The sequence below is a fragment of the Vigna unguiculata genome, chromosome 11 (assembly GCF_037176805.1).
Source record: "Vigna unguiculata cultivar grain cowpea cultivar isolate G323 ecotype 2 chromosome 11, ASM3717680v1, whole genome shotgun sequence".
Lineage (NCBI taxonomy): Eukaryota > Viridiplantae > Streptophyta > Magnoliopsida > Fabales > Fabaceae > Vigna > Vigna unguiculata.
The window spans coordinates 33,748,546-33,772,609 of record NC_140802.1 but is presented as its reverse complement, the minus strand read 5'-3'; the positions used below and the strand labels follow the sequence as shown (position 1 = coordinate 33,772,609).

Here is a 24,064-nt window from a genome sequence, read left to right as displayed (position 1 = left end):
AAAATATATTTTTCCTCTTTTTTTTCTTCAATACATTTAAATATATATTATTGGTCAGTGTGTTTGCACCGAACTTTATTGCTGCAATATTATATGCCTTCGTTGCCTCCTCTTCGCTGGTAGTTTGTTATAATATGAACTTAGTTACTTGATCACCCAATGCTGTGAAACTAGACTAAATTTTAATCAACCAATTGTTTTTCATAACACCGCAACTATGGAAGAAAAAGAGGGAAAAACTCAAACTTTATAACATGAAGGTAACAATTAGCAAATCAAACCACATGAAAAAGCGTACCAAAAACGGCCTAGATGAATATGAGTTAATAAAAATTCCACGATTAAAAAAGTTGACCAAATATATATTTTTCTTAAGAAAAAAAAAAACAAAACTTTGGAAACATAGTATGTTAGGTTGTTCCATGGCTTATTAAAGAAAAGAGGAATTAAGCAAAGGAAGAAAATTGAAAACACCAAACTACAAAATGAGGTTTAATTTTACACCCCAGTTGATTAAAACTTCCACAAACCATAAAACAAGAGAAAGGCATGTGATGCAAATTTGGAAAAGTCTGGTGGCAGTTCCCAAAAACCAGAAACAAAAAGAAGAGGCAAAAGTAAGCTTCTTTGAGGGCAAATTGTAATTTTATGAGTTTAGGTGACTTTCTCTTCTTTTTCCCTCACACACAATGAAGGTCCTCTTCTGAATCCTGTAAATTCGTCGTTGCATTTCTTTGCAAATTAATGGATCTAAACCGGTGACTCACTCGCCTTTACCTCCTCAACAACAGTAAAGCCGTTGAAACAAACACAACGTGAAGGGTTGGGAGAAACCCTCCGGAGAAAACGATTGGATGGCAAAGTGGTGGTCAAGCCGGTGTCGGAGAGGGAGGACAATATAGTTTTAAACGCCTCACGGATTGGGAAGAAACGCGATTGAAATACATACGACATATGAGCATCAATGAGTGGAGCCATTGACGGTCACCGAATGGTTTGTCGTCAGAGATTGAGTTTTCCTTCTTCTTCTTTTTATTCACATTTTTGCCTTCTTCAAATTGGGTTCTTACAGGAAGCACGAGGATTAACTAAATCAAGTGATAATAGAGAGAGACCAACTCCGTGAACAAGTTTGTATCTTGATCGGTAAGATTTTGGTGAGTAATTCAAAGTGATGAAACTTAATAATATTATTAATGTTTAATACTTCTGCATTGATACTGGTGAATTTGGGAATAGGAAACTCCTCTTCCTTGTATTTTTTTTTTTTTTCAACAAGGACCAGAAAAGATTATGTGCATTCATTTATTGATGGTAGCATAATGTAATTTTTAGGTTCACCAATGCCGAGAAGGTTCATGTATTTGATATTAAATTCAATTTAAAGTTACCTAGATTATTTGTTGGTTAACTACCCCTTTGTTGATTCCGGAGTTTCTTCATTGAAAGTTTTTTTCTTGAAAACATGGTATGAATAATATTGAGATTATATAGGTCCTGAATATTGACTTCCTTAAAGTCTAAATGGTTCTATGTATCCTTATCATTGTTCTCTTTGGACCAAAAATAGAAATACTTTTATTAATACATTTAATATTTAGTATTATCGCTCCTGTTATATTCTTCTTTAACTTTATCAAGGATCCCATAAACCATAAAAGATTAGTATTACCCTCTTGAAAATGGAACCCACATTTGCTTAAAATATTATTAAACGTTTGGTGTCAAGCGTATCTTGAAAACGGGTGTCGGTATAATGTTACCAATAACAGAAGGATTTGAACACTACTATTTTACCTTTAGAAATAGTCGTCGTGTCCAACATCTTTTTTTTTCAAAGACTTATCTATTTACGGATTTCATAATAGGTGCAGCTATGATCTTCTCCTGTGGCTAATTTATAATGGAGTGGAGCCTTCCTTTTTATCAGTTCATCCTTTGAACATGAATCATAGTTTCGATCCAAGCTATGAAGTAATGTTGACTCTACTTGCCCCTTTTGTGATGGTAGCTTTACGATTATTGACGGCATAAACATCACTCAGTACAACTGCAACATAAAATTTCTCCCCTTTTTCTGGTGTTGGCAATGTTATAAAGATTTAGCTGCATGAGTTGCCATAGACGGGGTTTCCGACATGGCCAGCTCCTCCTCCATTTACTCGAAAGGTGTTCAACCATTTTGTCTTTTGATACCATTAAATGTCTCCATGCACTCTCCATCACAATTGGTCCCATTCCAAAGCAATCCATTTTCATTCACAACAACATCCTCTCCTCATACATTTCCCTTGGTGAAGTGCTCCACGCACGCAAGATGTTCAATGCTATGCCTCATAGAACAGTTGTCTCTTACAACACTCTCATCAATGCTTATTGTCGACTTGGGGATGTGGATGATGCATGGGACCTTTTCTCCCACATGAGGTGGACTGGTTTTGCTCCTACCCAGTACACACTCACGGGGTTGTTGTCTTGTGAGTTCTTGAATCTTTCATTAGGTGCTCAGTTGCAGGCTTTGAGCATCAGGAATGGACTCTTTGATGCTGATTCTTTCGTAGGTACTGCTTTATTGGGCTTGTTTGCGAGGCATGGATGTTGGGATGACGTATTTTCTGCCTTTGAATATATGCCCCAGAAGAGCTTGGTGACATGGAACTCGATGATGTCCTTGCTGGGGCGTAATGGGTTTGTTGAAGAGTGTAAGATTTTGTTTCATGATCTTGTGAGGATGGGGATGTCTTTGTCGGAAGGTTCTTTTGTTGCTGTGTTGTCTGGACTTGTTTATTCTGAGGAAGATTTGGAATATGGTGAACAGATACATGGGTTAATGGTTAAATGTGGGTTTGGTTGTGAAATTACTGCACTTAATTCTCTTATTAGTGCGTATGTCAGGTTCAAAGCTATGTTCGCAGTGGAAAGATTGTTTGAGCAAGTTCCTGTTCAGAATGTTGTTTCCTGGAATATAGTTATGGATGCATTGGTTAAAGGTGAGAGACCTATGACAACACTGGAGTTGTTTTTGAATATCTTAAGCAGAGGATTGATGCCAACTGAGGCCACTTTTGTTGTTGTTATTGAGTCTTGTAATTGCTTGAGAATTGTGGTATTTGGAGAATCTGTCCATGCTAAGGTAATCAGAAGTGACTTTGAGACTGATGTTATTGTGGGCACTGCATTGATAGACTTCTATGCCAAATGTGATAAGATTATTTCAGCTCATAAATGTTTTGATCAGATAGAAGAGAAAAATTTGGTTTCTTGGAATGCTTTGATAGTGGGTTACTCAGACATTTGCTCTTCCATAGCAATTCTATTGTTACAAGAAATGATCCAATTGTGTTATTCCCCAAATGAGTTTTCTTTTTCTGCTGTTCTCAAGTCATCTTCAGCGTCTAGCCTTCATCAGCTCCATGGTTTGATTATAAGAGCAGGGTACGATAGTAATGAATACGTATTAAGCTCTCTTGTTTTGTCTTACACCAGAAATGGTCTCATAAATGAAACACTTTCTTTTGTCGAAGAATTTGAGAACCCACTTCCTGTAGTCTCATCTAATATCATTGCTGGAATCTATAACAGAACTTGCCAGTACTACGAAGCAATAAAGCTACTTTCTTTGCTAGAAGAACCGGATGTTGTGTCCTGGAACATTGTCATTTCAGCTTGGGCTCAGAGCAATGATTATGACAAAGTTTTTGCACTTTTCAAGCATATGCATTCAGCATGCATTCTTCCAGATAGTTACACATTTATGAGTGTATTATCTGGGTGTACCAAACTTTGTCGTTTGGATTTGGGTAGTTCTCTACATGGACTTGCTATAAAAACTAATCTTGGTAATTTCGACACATTTTTTGGCAATGTACTAATTGATATGTATGGGAAGTGTAGAAGCATCGATAGTGCAGTGAAAGTTTTTGAAGAAATTATGCACAAAAATATGATTACTTGGACAACACTAATCACTGCACTTGGGTTGAATGGTTATGCTTATGAGTCAGTAATGAGATTCCGAAACATGGAAATGATAGGGTTGAAGCCTGATGCATTAGCACTCAGAGCAGTCCTTTCTTCATGCAGATATGGTGGATTAATGGAAGAAGCCATGGAAATTTTCAGGCAGATGAGAGCCACTAATGGGATGCCACTAGAACATGATCATTACCATATTATGGTTGACCTACTCGCAAAAAATGGACAAATTAGGGAAGCTGAGTTAATCATTGCTAGCATGCCTTTCCCACCAAATGCCAGTATATGGCGTAGCTTTCTTGAAGGCTACAGTATGCAATAGCTTGCAAATTGACTTTTGTACAACAAAGTCATTAACCTTTTGACAGGAATTCACTGAACATATTTTTGCTGTTTGGTTGTTCAACCTTTAACATTGGAGCACATGTTTGATTTTGTTTATTTTAGAAAACCCTTTTTGTGCATATTGTGTATCCAAGCTTGTTTCTTCCTCTTTAGAAGTCAAAATTCTAACTCATCGTATCAGGGACTTAGCTATGAGATTCATATGTTCCTTTAGCGTCTGTATTGTTTCCTCTGGAATTTGGATATTACATGTGGCTATTTGCTATCAAATCATCTCAGTCATGACATAAAGATTCATTCATTAAAATTGTTCCTAAGAAGTTTGGTTGAGGCAAGCACACCACAACCAAAATGGCCAAGCAGAAGAATTCTCTCGAACCAACAATGGTAGTTGCTCGTGACAGGTGAGTGGGGCTAAAGCCAACTGCAAAATAGTACAATGCTCACGTAAGGTATTTCAGCAATGAGTATTACATGCATTGAAGATGGAGCTCCTATGAAATAAAAAATCTTATTAACCGTATTATCAGCATTCTTGTGAGCCATATTGTGAGAAGCAACGTCCATAGTTTCAGAGCAGCGATCTTATGAAAAACAACAGAATACTATTGCGATATTCAGGATAAAAAAAATCAAATTGCTCAACTAAGTACTATATTGGAAAGCATAAAGCAATCTTCAGAGTTTTATCAGCCACCACGGCAAGCAGAGTTTGTGCAGACTTATCGTGAAATACAGGATGTAATTGAAGGAGAGGACTTTCAATCAGAACAAGAAGGAAAAAGGCAGTTGGAGCAATCTGAAAAACCTGCAGATTGGTGTGAAAAGCAGGATAGCATACCAGCTATTATTGTTCATGATTCTAGTATTTTAGCTGATGCTTCCTCTGATTTTAGTGATGTTGTTTCTTATGATTTGAATGTTATTGCTGCTTCCAATTTTGATAATGTTGATTCTGACTTTATGCCTGCAGTTCAATATGGTTCCAATGATGTACCTGCTTTTTACATTAATTTTACAGCTGTTGATTTTCATAATAATACCGCTAACTGTTCTAAAAGTATGGTTGATAATCACACTGATTTTAATGAAATAACTGCAGTTCAAGATTTTGATAATGCTGTTGCTGATTTTGATGCTTTTTGATCATATAGATATTGATCTTATTAAACCTATTGCTGACATTGCTATTATTGATTTCACTTCCAATGCTCTTGATTTAGTTTATGCTGTTGACCATATTGATATATCTGCTGCTGTTTTTGATCCAAATGTTGACGTTGCTGATTGATCTGATTTTGGCACAGTTTTAAGTGATAACAACGTTGCAGTAGTTGGTGAATTTCATGTTGCTGTTTCTGATCTTGATGTTGATTTTATTACTGCTACTGCTGATTATGATTTTAATGCTGTTGATTCTGAATTTTATGTTCATTCTGAACTGAATAATGTGGCAGCTGTTGTTGCTGATTTTACTCCTGCAGTGTTTGCTGATTTTTCAAGTGCTGATTTTGCAATTGTTGATGCTGATATTCATACACCTCTCATTCAACACATTCAGCAACCTTCACTGGATGACATGTGTCTGCTGCAACAGAATTAAAGAGAAAGCTCATTGCTGAAAAGGATAAATTCTATAGATTTGTTGAGCATAAGGAAGCAAAGCTGAAGAGTCAATTTAAATTTTTGTTTGTAATAGTAGTAGTAGAAATTTGATATTTTCTGTAGATAGTATAGGTAGTAAATTTGGTATGGTGAATAGAATGATAGAAAATAAACTGTATTACATAGAAATAAAGAAAATAAATTTTGATTTATGTCCAATTTGAGTTGGGCAATGTTTTATAGATTAGTCTAGTTTCCTGCCTTTTAGTTTAGCTCAGCCTAGTTTTCTACAGTTTATATTTGCTGGTTTTGTTACCTTTCATACTTAGTACTTGTTTGTAGATGTTAGGATTCTTGTTTCATTTCAGTTTCGATGTTGTTCTTCTATTTTTCTGAATTTTTTGTTTGCTTTCTTTTTGACTCTCACTCACATTCTCGGTCTCAAATTTCAGGTACAGATTTCATACAATTATCAATATAATTTTGATCTCTTTTCCAATCTCCTTTCTTCTTGAAAGCGGTATGGTCTTTCTTCTTCTCGATAAAACGGTAGTATGAGTGTTTTCCAATCATACTTTGATTTCTAGGTTTGTAACTTCTTATTCTATTGATTTTCCTTTTCTTTGACCCAAACCTTAACCATTATTTAGAGTAGATGTGATTAAAATGAAAGAGTTCTTTAAGTATAATTTCTGGTAGAAGGTATTGCTCATACTTTAGGAAAAAAATTTCTGTTTATCATATTCTCTAATTTTGTTGTTTGATAAAGTTACTATTCTTTTCGATATTATTTGGTTCAATTTTGATTGTTAATAGTTACTTGATTGCTGCCGTTATTGGTTTGTCTCTTTGATGGTATATCTTACTGAATTTTATAACTATTGGTCTCCTACTAACTTACTTTTTCGTTAACAAGTATTAGATAGCCTTGGGCATTTGTTGGTAGCCTTGGGGTATGGTTTATGGCCATCAATGGTTCTTTTCTCAGAAATTGTCCTGACTTCATCTTGGCGGATTTTTGTTACTATTATGTCAAAAGATTGGTTTAGTTTCTGATGTAATTCTTTGTCTCCCAAGCATTCTATAATGCTTTTTTCTCAGAGTTTTTCAATATCATTCCAACGCTTCTCTTGTATATTTGACCTCATGATTTTTTTTTTTATTTAATTGCAGTGTTTTTGGGGTGGTGTGATTGACAATATGCTTTGGTGTAAGCTGTCTGTCACACTTAGTTTAACATAATCATGCCTTATGGTCGGTTACCCTTGTTACAGTACATTTTTTGTTGGCTCACTTGTTTGATAAAATAATTATTAAATTATTACAAAAATCAACCAATGTCGCATATAATCAATCAATGAACCCATCTAAGTTTTGCAGCTTTCCCAAATACATCACTAATTCTTTTGGCTTATTTCAGGACAACTCAAAGTTCTTGTCCTACTTGCAATGAAATGTCATTTTCATATGAATAATCATCTATGACTTATGTTTGCAATGTAGTTATTGGCTATTGTTTTTGCTTGCTCAGTCATTGCTTTTGCGAAGTGGTTATATTTATGATATCATAATTTACCTTCATTCTTTTTTAACAGGTATGAGCCAAATACAATTGACCTATGGGTTAACCGTGAACTAGAGTAAGAAATTTATATGTACTTCATTTGTATTAGCCAAATATCATACTAGTCATAAACTAATGATAATTTATTCCTTATATAAGTTTTGAATAAGTTTATTCTTTTATATCCAATCATTTACAGCTAGGTTTTTTCCCTTGAACTCAGCCTAGATAGATCTACTAATGGATAAGTCATGGATTGATATGCCAAGGTATACAACTGAATATTTTGATGGGTTAAATTTGGATGACTACTTGTCATATGTTCTGAAACAAGAAGGAAGTGAGAGATTTTTTGCTTGGGAGATTGAAAAGGGTGTGGCGAAGTGCTCAGGCTTTAGATATGTGCCCTTTAAAACTAAGAGAGAATTGTGCTTCATGGTAATAGAGCTCAGTGTTATTTTCTTCTTAAAGATGCAGAAGGTGCCATCAGTGATGCCACTTGAGCACTGTGCCTATCAGGCGTTGCGTGTCCTCACAATAAGAGTTTATGGAGAAGATAACAAGCTTATGACATGAAAGGGCTTGGTTAAGAGATCTTGATGGATTGTTTAACGTTCATGAACTCAAAGGGGTTCAAGATGCCATATATGCAGCACGATTTTCCAACAAGCAAATGAATTCCACTTGGCTCTTTTTCAGCTTAGTCAAAATGGTGTAACAAACACCAAGAAATGAAAGAATTTGTTGCGAATTTGGGTCAGAAATCGAGGAGAAAAATGAAAGGTGAGTACTGATTAAAATTTATCCTATTTTTGTCTCATTTTAGGTTCTACATGGAAGGTTTAGTTGTGCAATGCATGAGTAATTTATAATGGTTATCATATTATATCAGTTATTAGAGACAGAAGCAGTCACTGAAGTGGTGAATGGAAGACCTTAATGAATTGTTTTGGTGTTTGCATTGTAGGTAGGTATGAGTTGGTATATTGTAGAGGAACCTTTGAGTAGAAGAAGAGGATGGGATAGAAGAAAGTGTAGAAGGGTGAGGGAGGGTAGAAAATTAGTGACTGCAGATGTTAGAAGAAAAGGGAAGGGTGAGGAACAAATTGTTTTATATGAAGGTTCTAGCATGGAGGAGATGGACCATACTTGATGCCTCTTTCACATTGGCATGCCCTGTACTTTTTCCTTCATTCACAAGAAAGGGGGAAGATATTCTTCTACCTTTTCCGTTTTAATTGCTTTCGACCATAAATTAGTACACACATAAAAGAAACCAAAAAAGGGAAGTGAACCTTTTTTCTCTCAATAAATAACCATTTGCTGTACATTTTTTTCGGGTATCTAAATTGCTTCACAAGGGTAACAACTCATTGGTTGCTACTAGAATAGAGGTCTGGTGGCCAAAAGATAAGACGTAAGTATCTTGGTGGCATCTCTGCACTAGTCTGATACCAATTTCCAACCAAGTATATTATAGCCTCAGCTTCATTGGTGAACTTTATGGACATGAGTATGTTCATCCTAATGTCTCATTTGCTCTGTGTTGTGGAACTCGTTTTTCTCCTGCTGTAAGTTCCTCAACTTAATAATTTATGAATTGGTTTTCCTCACTTAAAAGATTGCTTTCATTTTTGGAAAAATGATATGCACTTGATGCAGGTGAGGATACACACAGATGGAGTTACAACTGAATGCAAACATAGAATGTAACAAGTTTTGTCCTGTTCAAATATGTCTACTAAATGCCACTGAAAATATATAGCGATGACATAACGATGACATGCTAACTATATATGTTTGATAAGTTCAACATTATCCTTTGTTTATTATATAATTAAATATTAAAATAATTTGTATCTCTCATGAGATCAATACCATTAATATACTGCTAGTAATTCTGCATAACAAATATTTTTATTAATTAACACCTATATTTTTTTTTGTCTTTCTTTTCATGTTAGGTCTACACTTCTTTTTCTTGAAATTTTCAGGGTCAGTTTACTTCATTCATCATTCTTCCTACAAAAATTAAATTAAATTATTATTGAAAGGAATAATATATATAGCAATGGTTAAGAATGTAGTAGTAGATATGAGATATTTAGGATTTTTGTCTGATCAATGAGATCCATAATTAAACTAATAATGATAATTTAGTTTAGTTGATCAAGGTGCATTCATGGACATGTTAAGCTAAAGTTGTGTTGCAGATCTAGTTACTTGATTGGTATTTTATTCTTTTGAAAATTATTACCCAATGTAATGATGTGAGGGTTATAGTGAGTTTGCACTTTCTTTAGTATAGTTAATTTCTTTTGGTGGTTAAGCACTTTATTTGTTAAGTTAGGGTAGCATAGTAAAACTTTAGCAAAAGGCAAAAGGAATTGGTTCAATATGATTCAATAGAAAAGATATTAGAAGAAATAGTGGTGAAAGTTATATTAATATAATTTAATTATGAACATGTTTAATAACATTTCTATCATAAATAAACATGTTCGTGATTTGATTAATATTTTATTAAAATATTACTTGAACCAAACAAATTCAATATAAATTGAATACCATTTGAATCGATTCTAATTTAATATAAAATTTAAATTAATAGTTTTTGCAATTCAATTTAAATATAATCTTTGCAATAATTTATTATTATAAAATTATTAAATAATTAAAAAAATTAAGATGTTATCCAAATGACATATAGTGAATTGTATTATATTATTGTTGTCATTAATTTTTTCTCATATCCTTCATAATGTTGCAGGTAAAATTTACAATACAGATTTACTATCTTTAAAGTGGATTTAAAAGACTGATTCTAGTGCATAATTGTTCAACTAATCCTATTTAAACATATTTCGGTGAAAATAATAAAATTAAATTTAGTTATAATTCAAGAAAAGTAAAATTAAGTGTTCAAAAAGTGTATAAAATATGCACGCATAATAAAACTAAACCATTGAAAAAATGATTAGTATCTAGAGTATACATAATCATAACACTAAAAGTACTTGATCATGAGAAAGTAGAATTTTCATCTATAACATTCATAGGAGAAAATAAATAAATTATTATGATGAATGTAAAATAAATAGAAAAAAATGCTGACAAGATAAATGGAAAATGAAAATTAGTTATTCAAATTATAAATCAAACATTTATTTAAAATATTAATTAGTTATTACAAGTTTGTAAGTTTAATATATTTTGAGACAGTAGTTGTTTGTTGCAATACCTAACTAGTTCTTTTGGTCCAAATTTAAAAAATTAACTGCAAAGAGGTTAAGAACTAATTATGGTTAAAAACACAAGGCTCTTGTTTGTTTGTTTTTTCTTAATCTATTTGAATTCACAATTCTCTAACGATAGGCACTTGTAAGTTTGTTATTTTTTCCTTTTTCTTTTGATTTACAGGAACAAAAATTCGTGTTTATAAACCAAAATTTGCAAACTTCTCCATCTTTCTTGTTTCTTATCATCTTAAGGATGAATATATACCACAATTCACAAATCCATAATCTCACCTCTTTTGTACCTCTTTCCATAATCCCACATCTTTTAACAGTAAAAAAATATGATACATTTTGTAGCAGTATTTAACCGTCAAAATATAATGTATTTTGTGACGGTGTTTAACCTTCAAAATATGATAAATATAATCAAATTAGACTTTATTTTGTAGTGGTTTTTAACTGTTATTATGTTTTTTCTTTTTTCTGACAACAATACCCGTGGTTAGAATATTTGTCATAAACTGTTTTTGACATGGGTAATTCTGACGATTTTTTAAATCGTAAAAAATGACATTTGTGGAGATTTTTAATCGTTAGAAATTGTAATTTTAACCTTCATAAATATTCACTTTTTTTGTAGTGGTTAATGCTAAGAATATAGCTGATTAAATCTTCATTGATGATGATAATGTAATTTATTTTTGTAGATCAACAATAAATCTATACTTCCACATATTAGTTAGTCAGATTAAGTCTCAAATAAGAAGGTCTAACCTATTGAAAATTTAAACTATGTGTACTTACTCGGCCCATTGTTATAAAACGATTAAGTATGTTTTTAGTCGTTGGATTTTGACGCAACACTAAAATTCTTCCATGTCTAAAACTTTGATATATTTTGATTTCTAAACTTAAAAAATGAATAAATATAATCTTTTTAATCTTATTATGTTAATTTTTTTTTATGTATAAAGCGTGTTTGCCAACAAATATTGAAGCGGGAAATGTAAAACTCAATAAGAACATTTGGCATCCATCATGGGGATAGAGTAGAAATACTTCCTCACAACCACAAGTGTCAACCTCTTCAGTACATGACATTAATCCCTAAGCTCTCCAAAGTTCGGTGAGTTCTTTCAAAAGAGGTATCAATATCACTTTCTATAATTATATCTTGAATATATGGCACTCAAATGACTATTTTCCTTTTGTAATTATCTTGTGCTACAAAGGACATATATTCTTCATTCCTAATATCTTCATGTTTTTCATTTCCTTTGTTAATATTCTTTGTTATTGTCATCTCTGTATTTGGCTTTTAAGAGATCGTTCTTAATACTCGATTACGAGATTGATAATAGTTAGTGCTTAGTATGAAGGAGATAAGTCGTATCCAATATTTGGCCTAAAGAGGCTAGCTTTAGTACTTGACCTACTCGGTCTTAAGAGACCAACCTTAGTACCCGACTTTAAGAGGTTAACCTTAGTATTTGACCTACTTGGACTTAGTATTCGACCGAGTTGGATGAAAGAGAAAAGAAAATGTGTCTATTATTGTGAAAAGATGTGTATACAGGAGAAGGTACAACCCTATATGTAAGCTAAGAAACAGCTAAACAAAACCTATAATGTATAACTGAAAAAGACTAATGGATATATGCTTAACACGCCCCATAAACTTAAGGCGTAGACTGAAAGTCGTGAACCTTTAGTTTATACCAAAATTGATGAAAGGCACCACAGGAGATGGGCTTGGTAAGGGCGTCGACAACTTGGTCACGAGCAGGAATATGTTAGACAAGAAAATGATGTTTTTGAACATGATCTCAAACATAGTGGACATCAAGAGTGAAATGTTTGGTTTTTGAATGAAGAATGGGATTAGCAGTGAGGAGAACAATAAATAAGTTGTCTGAGTAGATCATAGAAGACGAGGGTGAAGAAAAATAGAGTTCTTGAAGCGGATACAAGATCCATAAAATAATAGTTGTAGTTGCTGCAATACTATGGTATTTAGCTTTGTACTACTACGAGAAATGATAAATTGTTTCTTTTAAGACCACGTAATGATGTTTGATCCAAAATAGATGTAGTATCCTAAATTTGACTTGCGATCATCTGGGTCGGATCCCCAGTCGACATCGATGAAAGCACGAAGAGAAAGATTAAAAGAATAAGTGAACCAAATCCATAAGAAGAGGTGCAAGCAACGTATCGAAGAATTCATTTAACAAATTTCCAGCGATGAAATTGTGGTTGATGCATGAATTGAGAAACTTTGTTAGCATGATAAGTGAGATCTAGACAAGTGAAAGTAAGGTAATGAAGAGCTCCAATGACTTGGCAATAGAGAGTAGGGTCAATGAAAACAATGGAGCTATCAACAACAAGCTTGAGCGATGAGACCATGGGTGTGCGTTATGGTTTTGCATAAGCCATGTCAGCTTTGTGAAGGAGGTGTCGATCATACTTAGTTTGGATGAGAACCATTGATCCATCAGAGTGCCAATGAGCTTCAATACCAAGGAAGAATTGGAGTGGTCTAAAATCTTTAAGGGAGAAATATTTGTTTAAGGTAACGATGAATTCTTGTATGGAAAGACGAGAGGTTCCTATAATCAAAATGTCATCTACATATATAAGAATGAACATTGTTGAACTTGCATGACAACGAATGAAAAGTGAAGAATTAGAAATGGAAGAATGAAAACCAAGATGAAATAAGGTGTTACTTGACGTTTGATACCAGAATCTAGGTGCTTGTTTGAGACCATAAACGACTTTATTTAGCCGACAAATTTGACCATATTATGTTGAAAACCCTTAGGGTTGTTCCATATATACCACAATGTCCAAGTCTCTGTTGAGAAAGACGTTATCCACATCAAGTTGGTGGATGGGCCATTTTGTAGAAATAGTTAGAGATAGAATCAGACGAATGGTGATTCGTTTGACCATGGGGCTAAAAGTTTTAAAATAATTGATACTCACAACTTGATTGAAACCACGAGCTACCAAGCGTGCCTTATGTCTTTGTAAATAGCCATCAGAACTATATTTGTTTTTGAAAATCCATTTGCACGTGATGATATGCGCTCCAAGAGGTGGGGTAACGAGAGTCCATGTGTTGTTTTTCAAGAAAGCCTTATACTCACGTTTCATGACACTTTTCCAAGGAGGATCATTGATAACAACTTTAGAATTTAGTGGAATAAGGTGAACGACAATAGTATTCCAAGCCTTTGGTTTGAATATTCTAGATTTTGCCATGGTTTGCATAGGATAAGTATTGACAGGAGGAGGCTCAACAATAATACGAGGAGACTAAGAGACAGTGGTTTCACTTTGAGAGGCAAAGAAAAAGTTTGTGGCCATAGAAGATGCTGAAGTTAGGGATTTTTGTATTTCAAGGTCCCTTTAAAGTCAAAATTATAAAAAAGGGTCCGTTGATTTTTTTTTAAATAGGGACAAGTCACCAAAATAGAGGACAACATTATAGGTGAAGTCATCCTCAACCTGACCATTCTTGTTATATTATGGAATGAGTATTTTGGTCTTTTGAACCATGCATCCAAGGGTTTAATTATTGCAAGCTTGTCCAAGTAGATGGGACATTTCTCACAAGAAGATATCAAGGGACATTGTTAACAGTGTTCGCTCAAGATGGATCACGTAATATATTCCCTTTGGCATTCGCGATAGTGGAAGGAGAAACAAAGAAGGCCTTAATCTAGTTTTTTCAACTCTTAGGGGAGTACGTCATACCACAATCAAATCTCTGCTTGATAACAAACAGGGGGAAAGACATATTGGCAGCCCTACAATCTGAAGAAGTAGAATGGGAAGCAGATGGGTTGCAATCGGTATACTGCATATGCCATATTGCTTCAAACATCAACAAAAAGTTCAAGAATCACGAGTTGAAAAGCCGGTTAATGAACATGGGTAATAAAAATATTCTTTCATTCACCATATTATCTCTTCATTGAAAATGATATTAAAAAATTAAACTAACTAATATAATTGCATTTTCACAACTTACGAGGTCAAACAACCAATATTGGCGGCATTGAGATCCTATTCACTTGAAGTGGCATCTTAGATCGACAGGATACCACTACAAAAGTGGACTCATGCCTACAACAGGGGTAGTAGATTCGGACACATGACAATAAACTTGGCAGAATGTATGAATTTTGTTTTAAAAAGAGCTCGTTCATTACCAATTTGTGCCCTAATTAAGGCAACATTTGAAAGGACTAAAACATGGTTTATTGAGAGAGGGGTTAATGCAGACTCGATGTTACGAGCAGGCCACCAATATCTACAGGAAATAAATGCAATTATTAGAAAAAAATCAACAATAAGCAGAAATGTGTCAAGTGTGCCGATACCCAGGAGAAAATAATGAATTTCAAGTTCAAGAGATGTTTTCTCCACATGATCACCGCCTACCAATGTCTTTTAGAGTTAAATTAAATGATCGGTGGTGTGATTGTGGTCATTTTCAAACTTTTCGACTGCCTTATCATCATGTAATAAATGTCCGCTCTTTCTCCCATATAGACCTAACCACATACATTCATCCAGTTTATAGCCTCTACAACATCAACAAAGCATATTGATTACAATTTTATAGCCACCGCAATTTTAGTTAAAATTTAATGGAAACATTATTGAATGCCAACAACTTAACTTTAATTAATGCACTGAAACCATAATGAATGCCAACGACTTTGCTTTAAATATTGCAAAGAAACCATAATGAATGCTACTAACTTCAATGCATAAGATTTAATGAAACTGCTAACCACCACCACGGTTTTAATGCGTTATAAATGAAAGTCGGTGCATGTTAGGACGACTTTGCTTTGGCATTTAATAGAAACTGGTGCATGTCAGGACGACTTCAATGCAATGAAACCGACTTAGGTGATAGCGACTTTAACTAGAAACTGTATGCATGAGAACGACTTTGCTTTGTCTAGGACGCTGACACCATCGCATGCTTTTGTTTGCTTCTGCTGGCAACTGCACTACTTCACTACGACAAGTTTCTTCCAAATAGTGGAGTTTAGAGATTCCTCTTATTACCGATGCCATACACAATATTAAATTTGCATGCAATTGTCTAAAAAACTTGGCAACTTTTCAAGCATTATTTGACTGCCATGAGTACCTCATTCATTGCAAATTTGAATGCATTCAATAATAATTAAGTGAGGGCATCTGGACACCAAAGATTCACGTCAATAAAATGCTTGCATTGGTTCAATTTACTCACTTTGGTTTGCTGCATTATGCATTCATTTGGCAGAAAGACTTCTCCACTTACGCATTCATTTTCCAGAAAGGGTTTTCCACTTAATTCCATGCATCTATTTTCAAGCTTTTAGTTATTCACTAATCTTAATTTTAAATTTCGTTTTTCAGATTTAAGCGCTAAATTAGGTTAATTTTTTCCCTTTCAAACCTTATTTCTTCTCACGTTAATGACATTTTTTTTAGCATGGCACAAAATCGACTCCTTCCTCAGGATATGTCACTACTCTGGCTTCAACACAAACATATCACAAAGTACTTATGGGAAGGGAACGAACAAGTTCTTAGACCTAAGTGAGCTAGAGTTTGGATTCTAAACAACTAAGACTTAATCGATCCATGTGTCAAAAATTTAATTGAATAGGCTGGATTCGGACACGCCTTGTATATTCCAGACATGGATGTGAACCACCTTCTCATCACTTCCTTATTAGAAAGGTGGAGGTTAGAAACTCATACATTTTACTTCCCACATGGAGAGACCACTGTGACACTAGAGGATGTGGCCGTCCTCCTTGGCCTACCGATAGATGAAGATGTGGTCACCGATCCCACCACGGTGGAAGACATATTCTCGACCTTCCATGAACATTTGGGGTCATTCCACCACCGACAACCATAAGAGGAAACTCAATTAGAGTTTCTTGGTTAAATAATACTTTCCAACAACTTCCACAGTATGCAAATAATAATGTTATTGCTCAATATGCGAGAGCATACATACTAACATTGATTGGAAGCATTTTAATGCCAGACACGTCTACAGCTAGGGTACATGTGATGTATCTACTTAAGCTAGCTGACTTGAATGTAGTCGGCAATTATAGTTAGGGGTCTGTAGTTTTAGCCTGACTATATCGTGGGCTAGACCATGGCATTCACCTAAGCTAAGAAAATATTGTTGGATACATGATTTTGTTACAATGTTGGGCTTGAGAGATGATTACTTTTATAGCTCCACAACTTGAGCCTTTAAGTGATGAGGAGGTGGCTGATGGGGATGGTTTCCTCGTTGTAAGAAGGTAAAGCTAACTTTTAACTTAATTTTTTTTTCTTCTTCTTGCCTTGTAATTTAACTAACTTCAAATTGCTACTATTTTTAGGTGAATGAACCTAACCCATCGGACAAATCCTGGTTCCATTTCAATTAGTGAATTTTGCTTGAGATTTGATCAAATACGTACAAGACAAGTAATAATTAAGGTAATTGAAAGATTTTTATTTTTAACATTTGAAACTAATGTCTACAATTTTGTTTCAGTTCTTGTGGAGGCCTTACATTCAAAACGAAGTTAGTCGGTTGATTGTGATTGACATACCTCCAATGGCCAGAGCCACAATCCCTATAATTTTCTTCGTGGCAATCGAAATCCATTAGGAGGATCGAGTCATGCATCAATTTGGTTTAAGACAAAACATTCCACCTGACCCGTTTAACTTGGATCAAGTTCACAGGGATGACTTGAGGGGGAGAAATGGCAGAGATTTGGCAGCACATCATCATTAGTGGATTGCAATTTGGAATGACCAACAAAATCAAATCATTCAAGGTTACCGGAAACAACCATTTGTGTGATGAAACACCCTACATACAGTGGTACATAAACCACATTATCCGTTATATATCTCTATCTACAAAATCTTCTGACTATGAGGTTAGTTTTACTATAATGTTGTACATTTGTTTATCATACGTACTTATTCATGGCAATAACCCTGCTATTTATTTTACAATATGATATGTCACAAGAACCTTCCTAGCCTGCTTCAGAACCCTACATTGCCATGTCGGGGCTTCTCCAGATTTTATACATCATCCCCACCAATTTTTTGGATAGTCGTCTATGGGTCATGGTGAAATGTTTGGACATTCACACCCTTAGTTTGGCAACCCATCAAACACCCCATTCCAACATGTCCCTACCTCATACAGTTTCTTCCCGCATCAGTCAAGTTATGGTGTTAGTCCATCACAAATGTTTGGCACCTCAACCATGACACCACCATCTACCCATTATCTAGGATCTTCATCATCAATGTCATTCTATCCTCTGTCAATGCCTTCTTAAACCCCCCAAACAACAGTTCACCATCCCTAATTTCCTCAAAGTCATCAAGATGAAGATGATGATGATGATGAACCACACCAACAACAACCAGCAAGATGACCAACTAGACCCAGAAGACGACCTCCATGTGGAACTCGAGGACAAAGATGATTGTCTTATTAATTTCCACTAACGTAATTGTTGTCTTTTAATTTTTAATCAATGTTAAAATATATTAATGTTTACTTTTATTCCAATAATATATTTTATTTTTACTATTTATTCTTCCAATAAACTTAAATTAAAAAAATAATAAAAATTATTTAATTACGTAAAAAAAAGTGAAAAGTGAAGTCGTCAGGATACATGACGACTTCACTTTTTTCATAAACATAAACCGGTCTCCATCAAGACGACTTAGCTTTTTGAAGAAAAAAAAAGAAATCGGCAGGATAAATGATGAGTTCACCTGTAATGTCGTCCTCTATCCTAACAATTTGTCCCTATTTTACAAAAAAAAAAAAAAAAATTCAAAGGGACCATGAAATAAAAAAAAAAAATTGTGAAGTTGGAGTCCACATTTATATATGCTTAACACAACCAAAAAATTTATATGCTTGAATAGTGGTTAGCTTCGGGACTCACCTAGAGATGTCAACGGGGCGGGTAGGGTACGGGTAGTAGCTTCCCCGTACCCTACCCGCTAGATAAATATTTGCCCCGTACCCATACCCATATCCGTCGGGTATCCGTTATGCGGGTACCCGTCTATTTTTTTCATACCCGCGGATATCCACAGGTACCCATGGGTATTTATAAAATTATTTAAAAAATAAATATTTAATCATAAATTCAAATAAAATAAAATAAAATACATCATTGTCATAAATTTTAAATAAATATAAATATAAAATGACGTTCAACATGATGGAAATTCTTTAATTAGTGTTTTGATCAACAATTCCACTTTCTCCGATTGATTCCTGAAAAATAATCAAATAATAAACCTCAACTGTCACGTGCAAAAAATTCTTATTTTGATTCCATCATTTGACAACAAGCATACCATAAACGTCACTATCTATATATGGTTTGATGTATATGCCCAATTTCAAAGAAGGAGAAGAGAAAAATGTTAAGGGATGTACTTGAAAGAAGACAACGTAACAATACTTGAAGTTGGAAGAATGAAAACAGAAGACAACGTAACAATACTTGAAGTTGGAAGAATGAAGACAGAAGACAAGATGTGCAACTTATAAAAAATTAGGACAAAATATTTTTTACTAATATATATATATATATATATATATATATATATATATATATATATATATATATATATATATATATATATATATCTATAAGGGTATTTTTGTGAATTAAAGTTTAGCGGGGATGGGTATCCACGGATACGGATACTATGATACCCGTACCCGCCCCGTTAACATGCGGGTATCAAAAATACCCGTACCCACGGGTAGCGGGTATCCATTTTTAATATCCATTTCTTATCCATTGCGAGTTTTATCCGCAGATACCCACGGGTACGGATATTTTTGACATCCCTAGACTCACCAATTAAACTTTAGTATTCCATTTTAAGAAATCAATCTCGATACTCAATCCATCGTGGATTAATCATCTTACATTATAATAAATTAACAAAAATATTTATATTTTATAATAATTTATATGCAAAAAACATTGTAAATTTCTTATATTAAAAAAATACAATAAGCATAAAAAAAAATTTATTGTCATTATTAATAATCTACTGGAGGGGGAGATGAACTACAAAATGAAGTGCATAATTTGTTTATTTTAATTTATTAGAGAAGTTGAATTTTTTTTATGTATATAAACAATATAGAAAAGTTTAATACTAAACCCTTAAATGAAAAATTTGAACTAGTTATAGATAGTAAAGGAATCATTGTAAATGTAAAAGCATGATAGCAATTACAGTTTTTACCTTATAGAAACCCTGTAGGCCTTAGGGAACAAAATACACATAGAAAAGCCTCTTACCTACCCTACAAAATTAAAGTGAATTATGGAAAATATGATAATTTAATGCCCTCGATTACAGCTAATGAAACCCAAGTGCATATTACTGTTACATAACTGTATGGTGTTTTATAATATTTTTTTAAATTCAATACTTTTATAATTTCTTTTTGTTCATAAAAAATATTTTTATAATTTGGATTTGTTTTCTCAATCTTAATTTAAATATAACTCTTTTAAAAGACCATATAGGCATAGTCCTGATGAATAACTTAATATTCATATATTTGCTTTTTAAAAGATATACTAATGCCGAAACCTTTTTGTGATTAACTAACTATACAAATCATGCATGCTATTAAAATACTATGCATTTAACGTACGTAAAGTAAACTAAATACTATATTATTTTATTAACTTGTCTTAAATATCTTTCAAAATGTTTTTTTTCTCTCATGAATAATTTGTAATTAATTTTATGTCCATTATTACTTCTCAAAGAAAGTAACTACATTAATATATAAAGATATTAGACATTTCTCAAGCCATATTTGAAATAAATCCTCCCTGAAATCTAAAAAATATATTAAAATTGGAATATATATATATATATATATATATATATTTCATAATTTATTCAATACACTTTATTTTTCTTCTCAATACGCATAAACACTCAGTTGTCATCATGTTTTTGTTCTTTTCAAATTTTCACTTTTTCTTGTTGTTTTTATGTTTTCTTTTATCGCATTATGTACAACTAGTTTCAAATGGAATAATATAATCATGATTTCAAAAGAGATGTGTTCTATTTTTTTATTTAAAAAAAATCAATTTCTTATTGTTAATTATTGTGACTTGGAAAGAGAGATGACGAGTTAATCATACAATACAACTATGAGTACAATTTTAAAAAGAAAACAAGAAAAAAAAATTTGATTCACACAAAAACTACAATTTAAAAGAAAACACAAAACACACTAATATAGAAAATATAAGTCAAAACTATAAGCAACAACAAGGAGAGAACGACACATGATTGTCTTTTTATTATATTTTCAGTTTATATCCTAGATTTAATTCAATGATTACTATTAGAGTCTCTCTGATCTCTCAGATTTATTATTATTATTATATATAAATATTATTTAATTGGTCACGTAAATTATATACGAAAAAGTTATATTACTATAAAGTTACTTTTGTTGAATAAAATTAACTATATAAATTTAAAATATATACTAAAATAATAATTATCAATTTATTAAGTTATATTATTTACTTTATTAAAATTTAACGTAATTAATTATGATAGTATAAAATCATAATTTAATGGATAGACAAAATTAAGTTTCATATATATATATATATATATATATATATATATATATATATATATATATATATATATATATATATATATATATATATATATATATATATATATATTAAAAGCGAAAGTGGAAAGCTTGAATGAAACATTCAACTTTATTCTCCTTTTGGCATATACACATAAATAAATATCCGTAGTACTTCCAATTAAGAAGTTCCATGACTAAAACTACTTTCCGTAGAAATAATTTTGCCTTTACGACGAATAAACAGAAAAGAGTTGGAAAAAGTACATTTTTATTTATGTAAAAAAAGTATAAATCTTAAGACGAGGTTGAATCGTGTATTTTATTTTCCGATTAAAATTACACCTTTATCTTAATTAATACGTTTAATAAAAGTTTGTATTAAAGCTAACATAAATTTTGGTATGATTTTTCTCGATAATACATGCAACAGAAGTTTATCTCAAACACCTAAAGTATTATAAACGTAATTAAAAAACAATAATAGAAAATATTGATTTTTCACGGAAGTTAAGTTGATGGCGTAGTTGATCCATGACAAAAACGTAAAGAAAATTATATTAAACGATTAAAAAAAAAAAAAAACCCTGGTTCCTCTTCATTGATCTTCCAAAACACCTCCTATAAAAGAAGATTACAGAAACTAAAAGAAACAGATAAAAGTTAAAGACAAAGACAGAAACATATCCACCTACATATGCTCCAAAACAGGTATTATTTGAAAGAGTAATGCTATTTCCACACCAATTTCTACCAGAGAGAGAGAAACCAAGAGAAGTTTGACAGAAGAAAAAAATGGTGCAGAAACTGTGAGTAGAAATAGCATTATTCTATTTGAGAATACTACAAAGCTCACAACACAGCTAAGGAAAGAAAGAAGGTACCACACCATGCAGCTTAAAGTTCTATACCTATAAAACCAAACAAAGGCATGATGCATGCATGGATGCATGCATGCATGCGTTCATACAACAAAACAAAACAAAACCCTAAGACCTGCGTGGAGGTTGTTTTCCATTGTGCTGAGGATCTGGTCCTCCTGGTGCAAGTCTGTCTCCAGGTGCAAGTGGAAGATCACCATCTTCATCATCACGTGCACGTTTTGCTAGGTCAATACCTGATTTGTGGAGAAGCCTTTGGATTTGAAGAGCTTTATGGTGGGAGAATGATGGCACGTGGCTTTGGAGAGTGGCACGTGCGTGGAGAGTGATGAAGAATGAAGAGAAGATTATTAGGGCAAGCATGGATAGTGGGGTTGCTCTTGTATTTGCCATGGTGGTGTAGATGTTGGAATGGAAGAAGGTGGTATAAAGTGAAGAGGATTTTATAAGCTTCAGATGGCTAATGGAATGATCGAGAAGTTGGGGTAGTTTCCAAGGTTACTATGAGTTTACTATTTATATATATGTGGTTAGGTTAGCAAACCCATCACTACACAACTGAGTGTAACACTAGCTTTAATTATTTCAAAAGTTACTATAACTATTTACTATGCTTAACCAACTTATCCAGAAGTACTTTTAAGAGATTAAAAGTAAAAATTCATTTGTAAAATTACTTATATGCTCTTTTGTTTTTATCTTGTACATATATTGAGATAGTTTTAATTTAGGAAGAAGTTCATTTTCTTTTTCTTTATATTTTTTTTCTTAGAACATCTTCTAAGAAGCTCGTGCATCTAACCTTGGTTGTTTTATGATTAAGTGATTTACTGTTTTCACTACGAATATGTGGGTTTGTTATTGTTAAAAAATATTATTTCCTATTGTGTGTTTCCTAATACTGGTGTTAGAGCTTGATTCATTTTAGTAACTGACTTGCAACAAGTATAATATAGAGTGGTTATTGTATCAAAAGTCTTATTCACTCAACCAAGCTTGTTCCATTATAGTAAATGAAGGTAAGGGTCATTAGTAAGATACTCGTGCTTAATCACTGAATGTAATAATATGGAAGAAACTTGCACTTGAAAAAGAAAATTGTTAGGAATCTAAATGTTAATTTGAGTCTCACATTAAATAAAAATGAAAAGGTCAAGTAATATACAAAGAAAAATAAAAGGAAACATATTGATAGATCTCAAGAGTAGCATTGAAACTAAACTTCTAATGAAGGTATGAAAGGAACAATTGCACATCATGCTAAGTAATAAAATATGTTTTATAGAGTGTTTGTAGATGTAAAGTGATTCTTGTATAAAAAGTATTCCGGATAGAGAGGCAAGTGTGTTCCGTTATGATAATGAATGTAAGGGTCACTAGTAATGTATTTGATAAGTATGAAAAATACTTATTATTCATATTTGATTGGACCTCTTAATTGTATTCATTCATGTGTTTTGTGGGAAGTTTTAGGTTGTTTTTAGGTTAGGTATATTTTGTGTTTTATTGGAGATTATTGTATAGGAGAGTGAAGGATTAGAGAAGAAGTAAGGTTGTTCTGTCAGGACCTTCTCGTCCAGCGAGATAGCCCCGGTCGCCCAGCAAGTAAGTCATCTCGCCCAGTGAGAGAGTGATTTTCTGAAGTGGTTATAGTTTTAAAAATTAAACGAAACTGGTGTGCTGGAGTGTGGGAACGCGACATAAAATACGAAAAATG

At 33.0% G+C, this 24,064-nt stretch overlaps 1 protein-coding gene and 1 pseudogene across 2 annotated transcripts; one reads left to right on the top strand and one right to left on the bottom strand.

Annotated features, from left to right (window-relative positions):
- Positions 1 to 475: 475 nt before the first annotated feature.
- On the top strand, positions 476 to 4,928 carry LOC114168472 (pentatricopeptide repeat-containing protein At3g58590 pseudogene; annotated as a pseudogene). Its single transcript, XR_014986527.1, has 2 exons — positions 476 to 1,157; positions 1,869 to 4,928. The product of XR_014986527.1 is annotated as a pentatricopeptide repeat-containing protein At3g58590 pseudogene (transcript).
- A 17,130-nt stretch (positions 4,929 to 22,058) lies between these two features.
- Positions 22,059 to 22,746, bottom strand: LOC146881818 (CLAVATA3/ESR (CLE)-related protein 12-like). Its single transcript, XM_085668579.1, has one exon. It carries the CDS (start codon positions 22,738 to 22,740, stop codon positions 22,456 to 22,458), a length of 285 nt encoding a protein of 94 aa, XP_085524705.1. The 5' UTR covers positions 22,741 to 22,746; the 3' UTR covers positions 22,059 to 22,455.
- Between the last annotated feature and the right edge of the window lie 1,318 nt (positions 22,747 to 24,064).